At 40.3% G+C, this 16,325-nt stretch overlaps 1 protein-coding gene and 1 non-coding gene across 8 annotated transcripts in view; one reads left to right on the forward strand and one right to left on the reverse strand.

Moving 5' to 3' along the window:
* The window catches only part of ACACA (acetyl-CoA carboxylase alpha), a 240,643-nt gene that overhangs the window by 165,969 nt on the left and 58,349 nt on the right, over window positions 1-16,325 (reverse strand). For all 7 annotated transcript variants that reach the window (XM_055400493.2, XM_055400510.2, XM_055400527.2 and 4 more), the window contains 4 exons: window positions 16,116-16,214; window positions 14,417-14,523; window positions 11,080-11,190; window positions 4,932-5,141 (listed from right to left, as the gene is read on the reverse strand). In XM_055400493.2, coding sequence (XP_055256468.1) covers window positions 4,932-5,141; window positions 11,080-11,190; window positions 14,417-14,523; window positions 16,116-16,214 — 527 coding nt within the window. The remainder of the gene's footprint in view (window positions 1-4,931; window positions 5,142-11,079; window positions 11,191-14,416; window positions 14,524-16,115; window positions 16,215-16,325) is intronic.
* LOC129544859 (U6atac minor spliceosomal RNA) lies at window positions 15,846-15,969 on the forward strand. Its single transcript, XR_008683601.2, has one exon. It is a non-coding gene; the product is annotated as a U6atac minor spliceosomal RNA (small nuclear RNA).

Raw genomic sequence — 16,325 nt, forward strand, 5'->3', positions numbered from 1 at the left:
TCATCTGGTCCAGTAGATGGCCCACTGCTCGTCTGAAGCTTCTCCCTCTCAAAGAGCCAGTGTTTGTAAGAACCACCAAAGGCTTGTGGCCATATGAGAGTAAACTTCACCCTCTTTGATTATTACACAAGATTCCCACACATGGATGACAAACTCAGTTCAAAGCTGAGTGAAAACAGTGTTTTCGACTTGGGGTCATAGGCAATCCCCCCTTACACAGGCAAGATAAAGCACCATGGCAGAGTCTTTGTCCGGTATTGCCAGTATTCTTCCCAGAAAGATAGGTGTCCAGCTAGAGACGAGATTTTCCACTCTGACAGCAAGTGACTAAGTTTTAACGAATGTAATGTCAGAATGGGTGAGTGAAGGGTTACTCCCTGATTCATGTTTTGAAAAGGAACTGCTTACCCTCTATTCTCAGCTTTTTTCTTTCTACGGACTGGAATGTGGTCATGACAGTGCAAGCCTGTTTCATCATGCCGCTGAGAACATACTAAGAGTGACAAAACCAAACAGAAAGAACCTGAATCCCAAAATGGCCTCATTGAGCAGAGTGGTCCTGATCCCCTCAGCTTATGAATTAAAGGAAAAATAAATTTCTCACCTACTGTGCAGTTGTATTTTTTAGATTTCGTTACTACAATAGCTTAACCTGTACCCTAATCAATACAGAAACTATTAAATTCAGGAAGGATGTTGCTGTTTAAAAAAAAACTAAAGTATGTGATACTGAGTTAAAAATAGGGTAGTAGCTCTCAAGGGAACAGATACTGCAAACTGGAAAACTGCTGGCCTCCTTGTGAGGCCTAAGAAAACATTTGCAGGGACTTCCCTGGCAGTACAGTGGTTAAGACTCCACATGTCCACTGCAGAGGGCATGAGTTCAATCCCTGGTTGGGGAACTAAGATACCGCAAGCCACACAGTGAGGCAAACACTCACATTTGGTAAACTGTCTCCTAAAATAACTTGGAATGCAAACAAAATACCAACTAAGCCCTAGGAAAAATGGCTAGAAAAAGTCAGAATGTGAAAAAATCACAAGGCTTTGTACCCTTAAACCAAACATGAGAATTTTGCCTTGAAGCAACCCACTGTCAAAGATGAGATCAAGGGCGGCTGCTGTAGTTTTAGCTGGCCTCGGGGTAGTCTTACTGAATGGAGGAGAGAAAAAGGGCTGAACGCAGAAGGAGGTAAATAAAGAGGAAAACATTATTACGTCCAGAGAAACCTTGGGTATGATTACTCCGACCTGAATCTGACTAGAAGCAGAGTCCAGAAACTTACTCAGTTTTGAATGAATCATATTGCTATACATACCGAAAACCTGGCTTTCCAAACCCATGACTGATAATCTCAGTAATCTCTGTGACCCCAATCCTGCACTGATAGGAAGTGAGCTGGCAAAGTTCTTCTAAAGAAGGCATGATCACCAAAGCACAACCACAGGGAGAGGTCAACAAGGAAGAATATCCTAGAGAATAAGGCCTCAAAGACGGGCAAAGAATTTACTTTCGGAGAGCAGAACCAAGGGCAGTCAGAGGGCTCACTGAGGAATTACTCGACCGCATGACAGGAAATGACCACAATCCCTGCCTACAAGAACATGATAACTGCTGTGGACCAGTCATTATTGTCTGTTTTCATTCTTTTTTTCCTAAATGGGAGTCATCCTGTTTCTACTCCACACTATATATGGCGAAAGGAGGTGTCACAAGGTAATTTGTGATTACTGGTCCAGAAAAGCTACATACACATATAACAGAGGACAGCACACCATCCAGAAAGCCTGGATCGTGGGTTGAACGTAGTTAACTGGGTGGGACCTTGGGCTGTCTTCTATGGAGAAAGGCTAAGTAAGTTCTAAGAGTAAGAAAAAGCATGTGAAAGGATAATGGGCAGCCAGAGGAACAGCCCGAGACACAGAATGTTAAACCCCCTCCACTAACTTTTCTTTGCGTCATCCATTTAGCGATAGAATCTCCTGAATTTCAGCTGAGCATAAGGCTGCTCAACTAGTAATTACAACTCCTAACAGCCAATGCAGCTAGGTGTGAATTTTGTCCCATGAAAAGTGAGCAGCAGTACGATGTGTGACCTCTAGATCTCATTTTTTTAAATTAATTTAATTGGAGGATAATTACTTTACAACACTGATGGTTTTTGCCATACATCAGCATGAATCGGCCACGGGTATACAAGCTTGTCTTCCAAGTCCTCTCTTCCCCGCCGCCAACACGCTACAATGTGAACAAGTTCTTGTAGGCCAGCTTTAATGATGAAGATGATGACACCTTAAGACAAGGGTTGGCTAACTTTCAGTAAAAGCCAGAAAATAATTATGTTCAGCTTTGTGGGCCATATAGTCTCTGTCACAACGACTCAATTTTGTCACTGCAGAGATAAAGCAGCCATAGATAACAGATAAATAAATTAGCAAGCTGTGTTACAATAAAATTTTGTTGACAAAACAGGTGACAGGTTGGATTTGGCCTGCTAGCTATATAGTTTGCCGTTCTCTTCTAGGAAATGGCCTTCCCTGGTGGTTCAGTCAATAAAGAATATGCCTACAATGCAGGATACCCGGGTCTGATCCCTGGGTTGGGAAGATACCTGGGAGAAGGAAATTGCAACCCACTTCAGTATTCTTGTCTGGGAAATCCTCTGGACAGAGGAGCCTGGCAAGCTACAGTCCAGGGGTTGCAAGAGTTGGACACGATTGAGTGAATAAACCACCAAATTGCAAAGCAATAAACTAGGGTCCCTAGGACTAGCTCATCTCTGAACTATGATGAGAAAGAGAAACAGAATTTACACTTAAAAAGGCAGAGGAACCAGAGATCAAATTGCCAACATCCACTGGATCATCGAAAAAGCAAGAGAGTTCCAGAAAAACATCTATTTCTGCTTTATTGACTATGCCAAAGCCTTTGACTATGTGGATCACAATAAACTGTGGAAAATTCTGAAAGAGATGGGAATACGAGACCACCTGACCTGCCTCTTGAGAAACCTGTATACAGGTTAGGAAGCAACAGTTAGAACTGGACATGGAACAACAGACTGGTTCCAAATAGGAAAAGGAGTACGTCAAGGTTGTATATTGTCACCTTGCTTATTTAACTTATATGCAGAGTACATCATGAGGAACGCTGGGCTGGAAGAAGCACAGCTGGAATCAAGATTTCTGGGAGAAATATCAATAATCTCAGATATGCAGATGACACCACCCTTATGGCAGAAAGTGAAGAGGAACTCAAAAGCCTCTTGATGAAAGTGAAAGAGGAGAGTGAAAATGTGGCTTGAAGCTCAACATTCAGAAAACGAAGATCATGGCACCTGGTCCCATCACTTCATGGGAAATAGATGGGGAAATAGTGGTTGACTTTATTTTTCTGGGCTCCAAAATCACTGCAGATGGTGACTGCAGCCATGAAATTAAAAGACGCTTACTCCTTGGAAGGAAAGTTATGACCAAACTAGACAGAGTATTAAAAAGCAGAGACGTTACTTTGTCACACAAAGGTCCGTCTAGTCAAAGCTATGGTTTTTCCAGTGGTCATGTATGGATGTGAGAGTTGGACTGTGAAGAAAGCTGAGCACCAAAGAATTGATGCTTTTCAACTGTGGTGTTGGAGAAGACTCTTGAGAGTCCCTTGGACTGCAAGAAGATCCAACCAGTCCATCCTAAAGGATATCAGTCCTGGGTGTTCATTGGAAGGACTGATGTTGAAGCTGAACCTCCAATACTTTGGCCACCTGATACGAAGAGTTGATTCATTTGAAAAGACCCTGATGGTGGGAAAGATCGAGGCCAGGAGGAAAAGATGATGAGACAGAGGATAAGATGGTTGGACGGCATCACCGACTCAATGGACATGAGTTTGGGTAAACTCCAGGAGCTGGTGATGGACAGGGAGGCCTGGCATGCTGCGGTTCATGGGATCGCAAAGAGTCAGATGTGACTGGGCAACTGAACTCAAATGAAGGGTTTTTATATCTTTGGCTGCACTGAATGACTTGCAGGATCTCTGTTCACCAACCAGGGATTGAACCTGGCCACAGCAGTGAAAGCCCAGGATCCTAACACTAAGCCACCAGGGAACTCCCTAAGCCACGGTATTTTGGAGGTCATTTTACTACAGTAGTTAAAGAATAAATCTCAATACACACACAAACATACACACTTAGAAATGAAATGTAAAAACACAGACAACCATATATTTAGCTTCTTGGGAATCCAGGGGGGAAAAAAGAGATGGAAAACGTTTATCTCCAATAAGATGAAGATTGAGTTCCAAAAAAGACCATGTTCAGATTTCTAACCTACAGCTAATTCCAAGGGACCCTATAAACTGCTAAGAGATTTCTTTTTTTCATACAATAATACAGAATATGTAAACTTGAAACCTACTTAGAGGACCTTTTAAGAGATAAAGGACTTGAATAAATGCATCTGAAGACTGAGGGATAATCAATCTAGAAAATGGAACTACCAGCTTAACCACCAGCTTATCACGCACTTATTAAAGAACCAAACAATAAGATTAAAAATCCCAAAACATTTCTTTATCCCTTCTCAAAATAGTACACTGAAATTTTTGTCAAAAGCATTAACTAATTTAGGGTTTGCATCTGCCATCTCTACTAGAGGGAGAAAAACAGAATTTTTATTTTTCCTCTAGGTAAAGGATACGTTTTAAAATGTACTTTTAATTGGATGACATGCTTCCCAATATTGTGTTGGTTTCTGTCATATATCAACATGAATCAGCCACAGATAAACCTATGTCCTCTCCCTCCTGAAGGATAGAACCTATCAATTATCCAGAATCACTGCCTGATATTCCACTATTCTCAGATGGGCATATGAATTAAATGAGTAGTAGTTCTGTGCAAGAAAACAAAACTTAGAGCTTTTCACATAGATACCTGTTCCATATGTTCAAATACTGCTGGAGTAGCAATAGCAGCAGGAGCTTCTTCAATGATCTTCTGATGCCTGCGTTGCACAGAGCAATCACGACCAAACAGAGAGATAGCGTTGCCATACTGATCTGCTAAGATCTGCACCTCCAGATGACGAGACTGTTTGGCTAGTCTCATCACAAAGATAGGAGATCCAGGAACTTCAGCTTGAACCTATATTAGACAAGAAAATAGGACAAATTCTTAAGGAGTAAGAATATATATGAAGTGAAGTGAAGTCGTTCAGTCGTGTCTGACTCTTTGTGACCCCATGGACTGTAGCCTACTACCCTCCTCCGTCCATGGGATTTTCCAGGCAAGAGTACTGGAGTGGGTACTGGAGTGGGTGCCCAGAGGATCTTCCTGACTCAGGGATCGAACCCAGGTCTCCTGCACTGTAGGCATATGCTTTACCATCTGAGCCACCAGGGAAGTCAGTATATATACATTATATATATATATATATATATATATATATATATATATAGCTCATACCCTCATCTTAAGATACCGTATTCTCAATTATATAACTAATATTAATTGATGGGTACTTAAACACATTTTACAACGGCAAAGAACAAAATATTATGAACACACACCCAAATTCCACAAAAGGGCAAAGTATTACCATTAATTCCAAACAGCCAAATGAACAATTTGCTCCAGATGAAAAACTTTCCTGCTTCACATTACATTATATACGGTATTGTTGTAGTCAAAGAACTTTCAAGTTCAGTTTTGAAGCCTATTGCCATTAGATACAGAATTCTATACTAGCAATTATTTTCTTTCAGCACTTTAAAGATACCCTAATGTTTTCTGGTTTCTACTGAGATGAGAGCTAACAATCTTACTGTCACTCCTTTGAAAGTAATCTTTTTTCCAGCTGCTTTAAGATTTTCTCTTTTTTGGGGGAGTGAGGTGGCAGATTTACTCTGATAAGCTTAGATGTGGTTTTCTCTGTACTTCTCCTTGCAGGGCTCATCGTGGTTTTTTAGACTAAGCTTGATATCTTTTCAAGAAATTCTGAGCCATTAGTTCATTAGTTCAGAAAGATTCTTAGCCATTGTCTCTTCCCCAATGGCTCAGCAGGTAAAGAATCCACCCGCAATGCTGAAAACATGGGTTTGATCCCTTGATCAGGAAGAGCCCCTAGAGGAGGAAATAGCAACCCACTCCAGTATTCTTGCCTCAAAAATTCCATGGCTGGAGGAGAATGGTGGGCTACAGCCCAAAGGATCACAAAGAGGTGGACATGACTGAGGACAATCACGATGCAACGATGCTTCAAATACTGCTTCCATTCCATGATTTCTTCAAACATTGCTTCTGCTCCGTTTGCTCTCTCTTCTCCACTGAGACTCAAAGTATGTAATATAAGATGATTTCACTGTCTTTTATGTGCCAAATCTCTTATGCTCTGTTCTGTTACATAACAAGTCACCTCAAAACTCAGTGGCTTGCTTAGGACACCAACCATTTTCTTTGCTTGTGATACTGTGCTCATCTAGGCAGTTCTGGTCATGCCCGTGGTCACTCAATGTGCATATCATCATCTGGTGACTTGAGTGGGGCTGAATGGTCTCCTTAAAATGCCTGACAGTTTGTGTCAACTGTTGGCTGGTGGGTCTATGGAGCCTCAACTGGAACAGCTCATCTCTATTGCACGTGACCTCTCACCCTCCAGTAGGCTAAACCAGGACTTCTTCAATGCAGTGCTCTAAGAAGTGGGTGAAGATAGAAGTTGCAAGGCTACACAAGCACTAGCCTCCAGAACTTACACAATACCACTTTGGCCACGTTCTAATGGTCTAAGCAAGCCACAGGCCAGCTAAGATTTAGTTCAGTTCAGTTCAGTCGCTCAGTCGTGTCCAACTCTTTGTGACCCCATGGACTGCAGCACGCCAGGCCTCCCTGTCCATCACCAACTGCCAGAGTTTACTCCAGCTCATGTCCATCAAGTCGGTGATGCCATCCAACCATCTCATCCTCTGTCATTCCCTTCTCCTCCTGCCTTCAATCTTTCCCAGCATTAGGGTCTTCTCAAATGAGTCAATTCTGCACATCAGGTGGCCAAAGTATTGGAGTTTCAGCTTCAGCATCAGACCTTCCAGTGAATATTCAGGATTGATCTCCTTTAGGATTGACTGGTTTGATCTCCTTGCAGTCCAAGGGACTCTCAAGAGTCTTCTCCAGCACCACAGTTCAAAAGCATCAATTCTTTGGTTCTCAACTTTCTTCATATTCCAACTCTCACATCCACACATGACTACTGGAAAAACCATAGCTTTGACTACATGGACCTTTGTTGGCAAAGTCATGTCTCTGCTTTTGGGGTGGGAAAAGAGATGCCATCTCTTAATGGGAGAAAAGTCAAAGTCACACTGCCAAGGGATATACGTACAAGGATGGGAAGAGTTCTCACAGCCATCTCTGCAAACAAGCTACTATGGTCTGCCCTCTGACCACAGTAATTCACACACCTCCCACATGCAAAACAGACTCACCCCCTCCCAAGACCCCCAAAGTCATCCAATCATGGCATCAGGCCTGGGGTCCATTTTCCGATGAGTCACAAGTCATGTCCACAAGCAAAAGAGACTTCTTGGGTACAGCTCCTCCTACTTTTGCAAAATCTGGGAACTAAAAAGACAAATTATCTGTCCCCAACACTTCCAACATTTAATGATGAGATGGGGATAAAAAAAATACTCCAGTTCAAAGAAGAAACAATAGGAGATACATTAATAGTCACTGGTCCACAACAATTCTGAAGTCCAGACGGCTAGATGTTGTTAGGTTTCCTTACTCCACAGGCATGGAATTTGTTTTGCTTTTCTCTGTGGTCCAGTTCTGATCCCTGGGAGTGGCTTCCTAATCCATGACTCCCCTCTGTTCTTAGCAGCCCTCTGGGGTCCGGAAAAATCTCCTTTACTATGAGAAATGACCAATGTTTACAGCTGAACAACCTTCCCAGTCTGCTTCCTATTTATAGAAAATTGAAAGTTCTGAGGCCTCTTCAAAGTTTGAACTGTCTCTGTCCCTTGCAGTCCCTTTGGTACATTCATCAATATAAGTATCTTGAAAAGTTTATGAGTTTCCTATGAATTATATTGAAAATTCACTTCTTGCCCCCAAAACATATCCGTAACTTTTCTTCACAGACCTCTATACCTTGGGCATGTCAGGCTGCTGTGGGACAACATCTTTAAAATTCTTAGAAGCCCTTTTTTTCCTAGCTCTTAAATTATTTCTGAGGGCTTAAAGGATCTCCCAGGCACTATTGATTTGGCCTCTACTCTGAAGTCATTTTTTACTTTGAAAATTTTTTGCCAGCACCAGAGATCGGTAATGAGAAACAGTTCTGTTTTTAAACTCAACAAGTTTGGAACACCTTTTTTAGTTCACCTCTTTTATATAGTTAAAAAACAATCATAAACATTCAACAGATACTTTTAACACTTTATCTAAAAAGATCTCTTTGAGTAGATCTACAAATTCAATACAGTCTCTACTTTCCAAATTACCTCAGGTAACTGTTTCATCATTACAGAACATGGGTGATCTTTCCCCTCCTTTCCATTCCATCCTGCACTAATAGTTTTTTTATCATTCCTCTAGGCTTCATTACCAAGCTTCTTACCATCTTTTCCAGCGTTCACCTATAAGCCAGTCTCAACAAATGCCACATAGTTTACTTTTTTTGCCAGGGCAGCATTACATCTTTAGGTATCAGTTTCTAAGTCAGTTATCCACTGATGCCTACCAAACCACCAAAATTTCAGTGACTTAGGGCACTAACCATTTTGCTTACAGCAATTTGAGCTGGGCTCAGTTGGGCAGTTCTTCTGCTGATCTTGGCTTGGAGCCACTCAGGGAGTTAGCCATCGTGCAACTTAACTAGGCTTGGATGGTTTAATATGAACTCACGTACATGTCTCAAAGGTGTAGATGAAACTGTCAGGTCTAGGAAGCCTCAGATGAGACAATTCATCTCTGCTTTGTGTGGCCTCTCTTTTTCCAGAAGCCTAGACTATGCTCTTCACAAGGCGAGTTTGAGGCTCATTCCAAAAGGCCAAGGGCAGAAACCAGAAACCACTTGCAGCTTTGGTTTTGAAACTAGTCACCATTTCTACTGTATTCTATTGGTCAACCCAAGTCACAAGGTCAACTAAAACTCAAATGGTGGAAGGGAATAAAGTCACTATTTCTTTACGGGAAGAAGGCGAAATCATACTATAAAGGAAGTGAATATAGGGATGGGAAGAGTTATCATGGTCATCTTTGCAAATAATCTCTCACAAACTCTTTTCTGTATTTTTCATCCTTTTTGTCTCTGCATGCTTCAGTCTGAGCTTTCTTCTGACTTGTCTTCCAGTTACTAATTCTTTCTTCAATCGCATCTAAGATGCCATTAAACCCCTCTATTGACTTAATTTTCAGTTCAGTTCCGTTGCTCAGTCCTGTCTAACTCTTTGTGACCCCATGGACTGTAGCACATCAGGCTTCCCTGTCCATCACCAACTACCAGAGCTTACTCAAACTCATGTCCATTGAGTCAGTGATACCATCCAACCATCTCATCTTCTGTCACCCCCATCTCCTCCTGCCCTCAATCTTTCTTAGCATCAGGGTCTTTTCTAATGAGTGAGTTCTTTGCATCAGGTGGCCAAATTATTGGAGGTTCAGCATCAATCCTTCCAGTGAATATTCAGGACTGATTTCCTTTAGGATTGACTGGCTTAATCTTCTTGCTGTCCAAGGGACTCTCAAGAGTCTTCTCCAACACCACAGTTCAAAAGCATCAATTCTTCGGCAATCAGCTTTCTTTATGGTCCAACTCTCACATCCACACATGACTACTGGAAAAACCATAGCTTTGACTAGACGGACCCTTGTCGGTAAAGTAATGTCTCTGCTTTTTAATATGCTGTCTAGGTTGGTCATCGCTTTTCTGCCAAGAGGCAAGCGTCTTTTAATTTCATGGCTGCAATCACCATCTGCAGTGATTTTGGAGCCCAAGAAAATAAAGTCTGTCACTGTTTCCACTGTTTTCCCATCTATTTGCCATGAAGTGATGGGACCAGATGCCATGATCTGTTTTTTGAATGTGGAGTTTTAAGCCAGGTTTTTCACTCACTCTTTCACCTTCATCAAGAGGCTCTTTAGTTCGTCTTCACTTTCTGCCATAAGGGTGGTGTCATCTGCATATCTGAGGTTGATATTTCTCCCTGCAATCTTGATTCCAGCTTGTGCATCATCCAGCCCGGCATTTCGCAAGATGTACTCTGCATATAAGTTAAATAAGCAAGGTGACAATATATAGCCTTGACGTATTCCTTTCCCAATTTGGAACCAGTCCATTGTTCCATGTCTGATTCTAACTGTTGCTTCTTGACCTGCATACAGATTCTGAGGAGGCAGGTGAGGTGGTCTGGTATTCCCATCTCTTGAAGAATTTTCCAGTTTGTTGTGATCCACACAGTCAAAGGCATTGGTGTAGTCAATGAAGCAGAAGTAGATGCTTTTCTGGAACTCTCTTGCTTTTTCTATGATCCGGCAGATGTCGGTAATTTGATCTCTGGTTCCTCTGCCTTTTCTAAATCCAGCTTGAACATCTGGAAGTTCTCAGTTTATGTACTATTGAAGCCTCCCTTGGAGAATTTTCAGCATTACTTAATTTCAGAGCCTGAGTGAGGCCAAGCCAACAGCATCCAGATCAGGAATTAACCATCCCACATACTTTATGTAAAATGTCAGCACAAGCAGGGCACAAAAACATAGGAAGGTACTGACTCTTCCTTGTTACTAGAAGGCCTAAGAGCCACACAAGTCATACAGGGAAGAGCTATCTGAGAAACTGAGCAGTTTTATATAAGAGACAGTAATTACTGCTTGAACTAGCTAAATGAATAAAACCGTAGATTGAATTGGACATTTCACTGATATTTTTCCCCCAGCTACTAAGTAGGTAGAGGCTAAAGGGAGTGATTAGATTAGTTACAGACAAAAAGTTTAAATATTTCTGGACATCCAAATTATAGTGTGAATTAAATCACATATCTCTGATATACATATTAGTTCAAATAAAGAACAACAACTTATACTCCACCTGTCTGAAGAGGTTAGGGAAGTCATCTGCGTTGTTGACTTTTCTGATTCCCTTCCCTCCTCCTCCTTCTGAGGCCTTGATCATTACTGGATATCCAACTTCCTCCGCTGCCTTCAAGAAGAAAGAGAAAAATTGAAGTGAGAATGGTATTAGTAGAGAAGGAGAAAACTGGCATTTTCTCCCTTTAAAAAAATGCTGCCATCTGGTAGGTCTATTAATATATACAGTAAAATAGAAAGATCCTGAAGATATGGTATTAGATGAGAAAAAAAGTACCAGAATAGTATTTGTAGTAATGGGTTGATCCAAAAGAAACTGTGTTTGTCTTTTTTTAAAAAAAAATACTTCTTTATTTATTTAGCAGTGATGGGTCTCAGATGTGGCACGTGGGGTCTTTCACTGTGGCCCACAGACTCTCTGGCTGTGGTGTGTGGGCTCAGTTGCAATGTGGCACATGGGCCCTTAGTTCCCTGACCAGGGATCAAAACGAAGTCCCCTGCATTGCAAGGCAGATTCTTAACCACTGGACCACCAGAAAAGTCCCAAAAGAAACTGCATTTTTTGGTAGGTAAAAAATGGTTCTATAGTGGTAATTTTGTATGGTTCAATCTAAAATAATCCCATATAGATCAAAAACAAAGTAAAACTATATATATATATATATATAAAATTATGTATACATTAACACACTTACATATATAAGTACAAAAAAACAAGTCTAGACTATCCACCACTGGTGATTTATGAAGGGAAGATGAGTAGATATAAACCTTCACTTTTCACTGTATTTATTACTGTATTATTAGAATTTCTTATAATATGCAAGAATTTGTGTATTACCCGTAATTTTTATTTTATTTCTTAAAAATTTACCAAAGTGTACATTTTCTTTGTTCCATAACTTTTATTTTTAAAAAAGACAAAAAAACCACAGTTCACTTAATATAAGCTGACCACCTCAGCACAGCTTCTGATCTTTTGACCACATAGAAGACTCAACAAATCAGGATTCTCACATATCCAGAAATTTTTTCTCACTCAACTTTTTATAAAAGATAAAAATAACAAGATACCAAAACAGTAATAGTCAGAAAACTAATTTTAAACAAATGCTCTAAATGTGCTTTTCATATTTACAGTATTTTATGATGAGATGATGATCCCAAAACTTTTTGAATATTTAATTACATATCCATTAAGTAAGGAGCCAATTAAGTCAAGATATACCTATTTATTAGACTGCTATGCTATTATTAAAAGGTCTGAGGTAGCCTTTACATGTAATAATACGGAAGATATCCATATTGTAGCTAAGGCAAAAAGCAGATTGAGGAAAAGTTAACCAAAAGTTTAAAACAACTGAGTCATTCCTTTGTTGAAACATTCCATTCTTATACAGTTTACATTATAAAAACATCTAAACAATGTGTCACCAGAAAAAGACCATTTCAAATTTTAATTTTTGTCAGTAGTTTTAGGCATGAAAACCCTTCAGTCATAGTCCCATTTCTTCTAAATTCTCTTAACTTCTATGCTTACAAGCAAAATCAGCATAAACTCAGTCACTGGGTTAAATGATTGAAGAAGCAGGCAAAAATGTGGAAAAGACCAAAAAACAGGACAGCCCACATGATATAAGAACAAGGCAGGCCTTTAAAATACATACATAAGTTCTAGATACAGGTCATCCATTTAAAGTATTTTAGAAAAATTTTAATGCCATGAGGAAAATTCTTATATATAGGAAGAAGAAATCTTGGATTATAAAAACAATATATATATAAGACCCTAATTTTATAATTATCATAATAGTTATAGTTATGAGAACCTATTAATAAAGACTGTCATTAAATGAATCTATGAACCAAAAAAGGCTGGTAAAAATTTTGTTTATAATTATAGTCAGGAAAAAAAGGAATTTTAACTGATAAGCAATATAGCTAATTCCCTACAAAGGGTTTCTACTCTTTTGCAAATTATAGCAAATAGAATACACATCAGCAATTCAATTAGAAATATTAATTCTTCTTGTTAAGGAGGTTACAGGATCCTTAACCTGAAATGCAAGCAATGGAGCAAAATCAGTTGAACATTGTGTTCCTCTTGAATTTATTACAGATGAGTCAAACATGAGTAGGGTGCTTTTCTAAAATACAGCTCTTTGATCATCTCCCTGGTGGCATAACTGACACTTCCAACTAGTTAAAAAGTGAAAGAAGTAACTGGAGGGGACTGTGAAGGAAAGAAAAAATAATGTTGAAGAAAAGACCTCCTTTTGCTTCAATGTGTGTTTCTACATGGACAGACAATAATTAGAAGAACAGTTTCAGCCTCTGTCAGCTCCCTCCCTCACTCCTCTCCAAAGGAAAAAGAATGAACTCTGATCTGTCAGTTCAGAAGGAGAAACTAAGCATGTATAGCTCAGCCTTTTCCCATTTGAGATCAGCCCACTACACAGAACACATGTTCTTTCTCAGCTCTCAGTCATACAATACACCGAATGGCAAAAGCCGTCCCGGTGATTACTCACATTGCCAGTCACCAGTGAGTGAGCCTGCTGAACTGATGTTCACTTTACAAATCTGATTGTTGCCGCAGTTAAGACATTTTCATCACCACAGCTGTTCATATTAAAGCTGACATTGTGATCTCTGTCTGCCAGGGTTTTGGTTCTGAACTGAAGTGGGGCAAAAAGCGATTTGCCCCTAACTCCACCACCCCCCTACACACACACAGACACACACACACACAGAGACACACACACACAGAGACACACACACACACACACCACCCCACACCCCACACACACACCACACACACACACACACCACCCCACACCACACCCCACACACACACCACACACACACCCACACCACACCACACCCCACACACACACACCCCACACACACACACACACACACACACCACACACACACCACACACACACCCACACCACACCACACCCCACACACACACCACACACACACACACACACACACACACACACACACACCACACACACACACCCACACCACACACCCCCCCCCACACACACACACACTAACAGGTGGTGGAGAAAGAATCAAGACCTCCTTTAAGCTGTGATTTAACCACCTAAGAAGTGTTCTGTCCAGGTGAGTGGCTTGCTTCAAAACAAATTGAAATTGTTTTTGTGAAAGGTAGGTCACTTCCTCATTCTATTACATAAACTACATCTCCTGGGCATACAACCCTAACACTATCATGGGTATATATAATAAATCAGGCTCCAAATCGCCATATTTGGGACTATAATTGGTCCATTGAAAATGATCATGCCCCAGAGTTAGTAACCTACCTTCAGCCCATCATCCACATCCTTCACATAACCTTTTTCATATAGTTCCTGAGGAACATTTAAAATTCGTTTTGAAAAATCATTTTCGTGCCAGTCCACACAAAGACCTGCAATAGATAACAGTGACTTAAAAGCAGCTCTAAGAATTTCTGTTCTTGTCGATTTTCTTCTTATACCTTCTTTAAAATGTTTTCATATTCATTCAAACTTGAGGGTAGATGTGAGAAAGAAGAATACCATAAAACCCTGATCAGTCCTTGGAGTTAGCAGGATTTACCTAATATCAAGATCTGGCCATTTGGGTTCTGATGCTGAAAAGTCAAGAAAGATAACAGGCAGCAACTGAAAAAAAAAAAAAAACAAGGACCTGCATATAAGACAAACAAACAAAAAAAGCATGCCAGACTTCTCACAGAAACTCAGCAAGCGAAGTGTCTTCAATTTGTGTGTTCAGGCCTGCTCCAGGGCCAGAGGTCTGAGAAATAATTCAATCTTTATGAGCCCTTGGAAATGGAAATGGCGGTTTTATTGGCCTCAGCAGAGTCATGACTCCAAGCTTCCTGACTATCCCTGTACTCAGCCACAAGGGGAATGGTACAGCCTCTCCATTCAAACAAGAACAAACTCAACCTTTTATTTTAAACTGTTTGACCCAGAAGGTCTGGAAAGGATATTGCAATCCCCCTGGAGAGCCAGAGTAACAAGAGTTCAAATCTGTTCAGACTCAAGACAACAGTAGTTCCCATTTGTAAGAGGTTTTAGTGTGTGTCTGCTCCCTATGCTTGAGGACCGAAAAACAGAAGTTCATAATACTGTCAGCTCTAATAATCCACATGGTACTCTTTAAGGGATTTGTCAAGAATAAAACATTTTTAGAAAAAATTCAGGCTTCTGCATGCTTGGAAGAAAGGTTGATTATTGACGTCAGTTTTCAGGTCAAATGAGTGGTTGAATGGTATTAAACAGGCAAAACAAACCGTCAACAGATAGTGGGCTCACATTAAGAAAATACTGGCCAAAAAGAATATATACATGGATCCATATAGCTGAATCACTTTGCTGTACACCTGAAACTAACACAACATTGTTAATCAACTATATGCCAATATAAAATTTTTCAAAATATAAAGACTGAATAAACAAAAAAGAAAGAAAATACTGGCAGGCAAATATCTGAGTAAGTGCTTTTTAGCTTTTTCTTAGTGATTTCAGTCATCTCCCAGGCAGGTTCAAAGGCCTATTTCACCTAAGACCACCATCTCTGAGGAAGATCCTAGCCTAGGAAGCTCGATCCTAGCATAGATCTGAATCCACATAACCAGATGAGTTTTCTCAGAGTTTTTCCAAATTAAGTCCCAAGATCATTTCCATGACCGTTTAGCATCTCTGTATACCTAGTACAAAATGTACATTCTTAGGACATGATAGAATGTTGTATGAAAGGAGCGAAGGTTAGCACTCCCCTTGACAAAGATGGAAGAGGCTCTCGGGCCTGACAACATGCATATGCTTAAGACATGATAGAATCATAGAGCAATTAAGCCAGGAGATACAAGCTACCAATCAATCAACTTGGATTCTATTTCTTGTCAAATATTTAATACATCTTAGAGCAGACTTAAGCCCCCAGCCACAGTCCCAAATACCCTCCTGAGCTTTTCTGCACTTTAAGATATATACAAGAAATAAAATTTCTTACCACTGCCACTCCATGGAAGAGTTGGGATACCAGCAGTTTGAGCCACTATGGAAGATGCGATCTTATCCCCCAAAGCCCACATGGCTTGGCTTGGAGGACCTAAAAACAAGAAAAGAATCCTGACTGTAACATTTTGGCCTAGTTTCTTTCCCAAGTGTTTTGTCTCTCATATCATTGTTTTTGTCTTGTATCCCCCACATTGCATATCAT

Source organism: Moschus berezovskii, chromosome 20, assembly GCF_049115385.1.
Source record: "Moschus berezovskii isolate FMDL1 chromosome 20, NW_MosBer_1.0, whole genome shotgun sequence".
NCBI classification, from domain to species: domain Eukaryota; kingdom Metazoa; phylum Chordata; class Mammalia; order Artiodactyla; family Moschidae; genus Moschus; species Moschus berezovskii.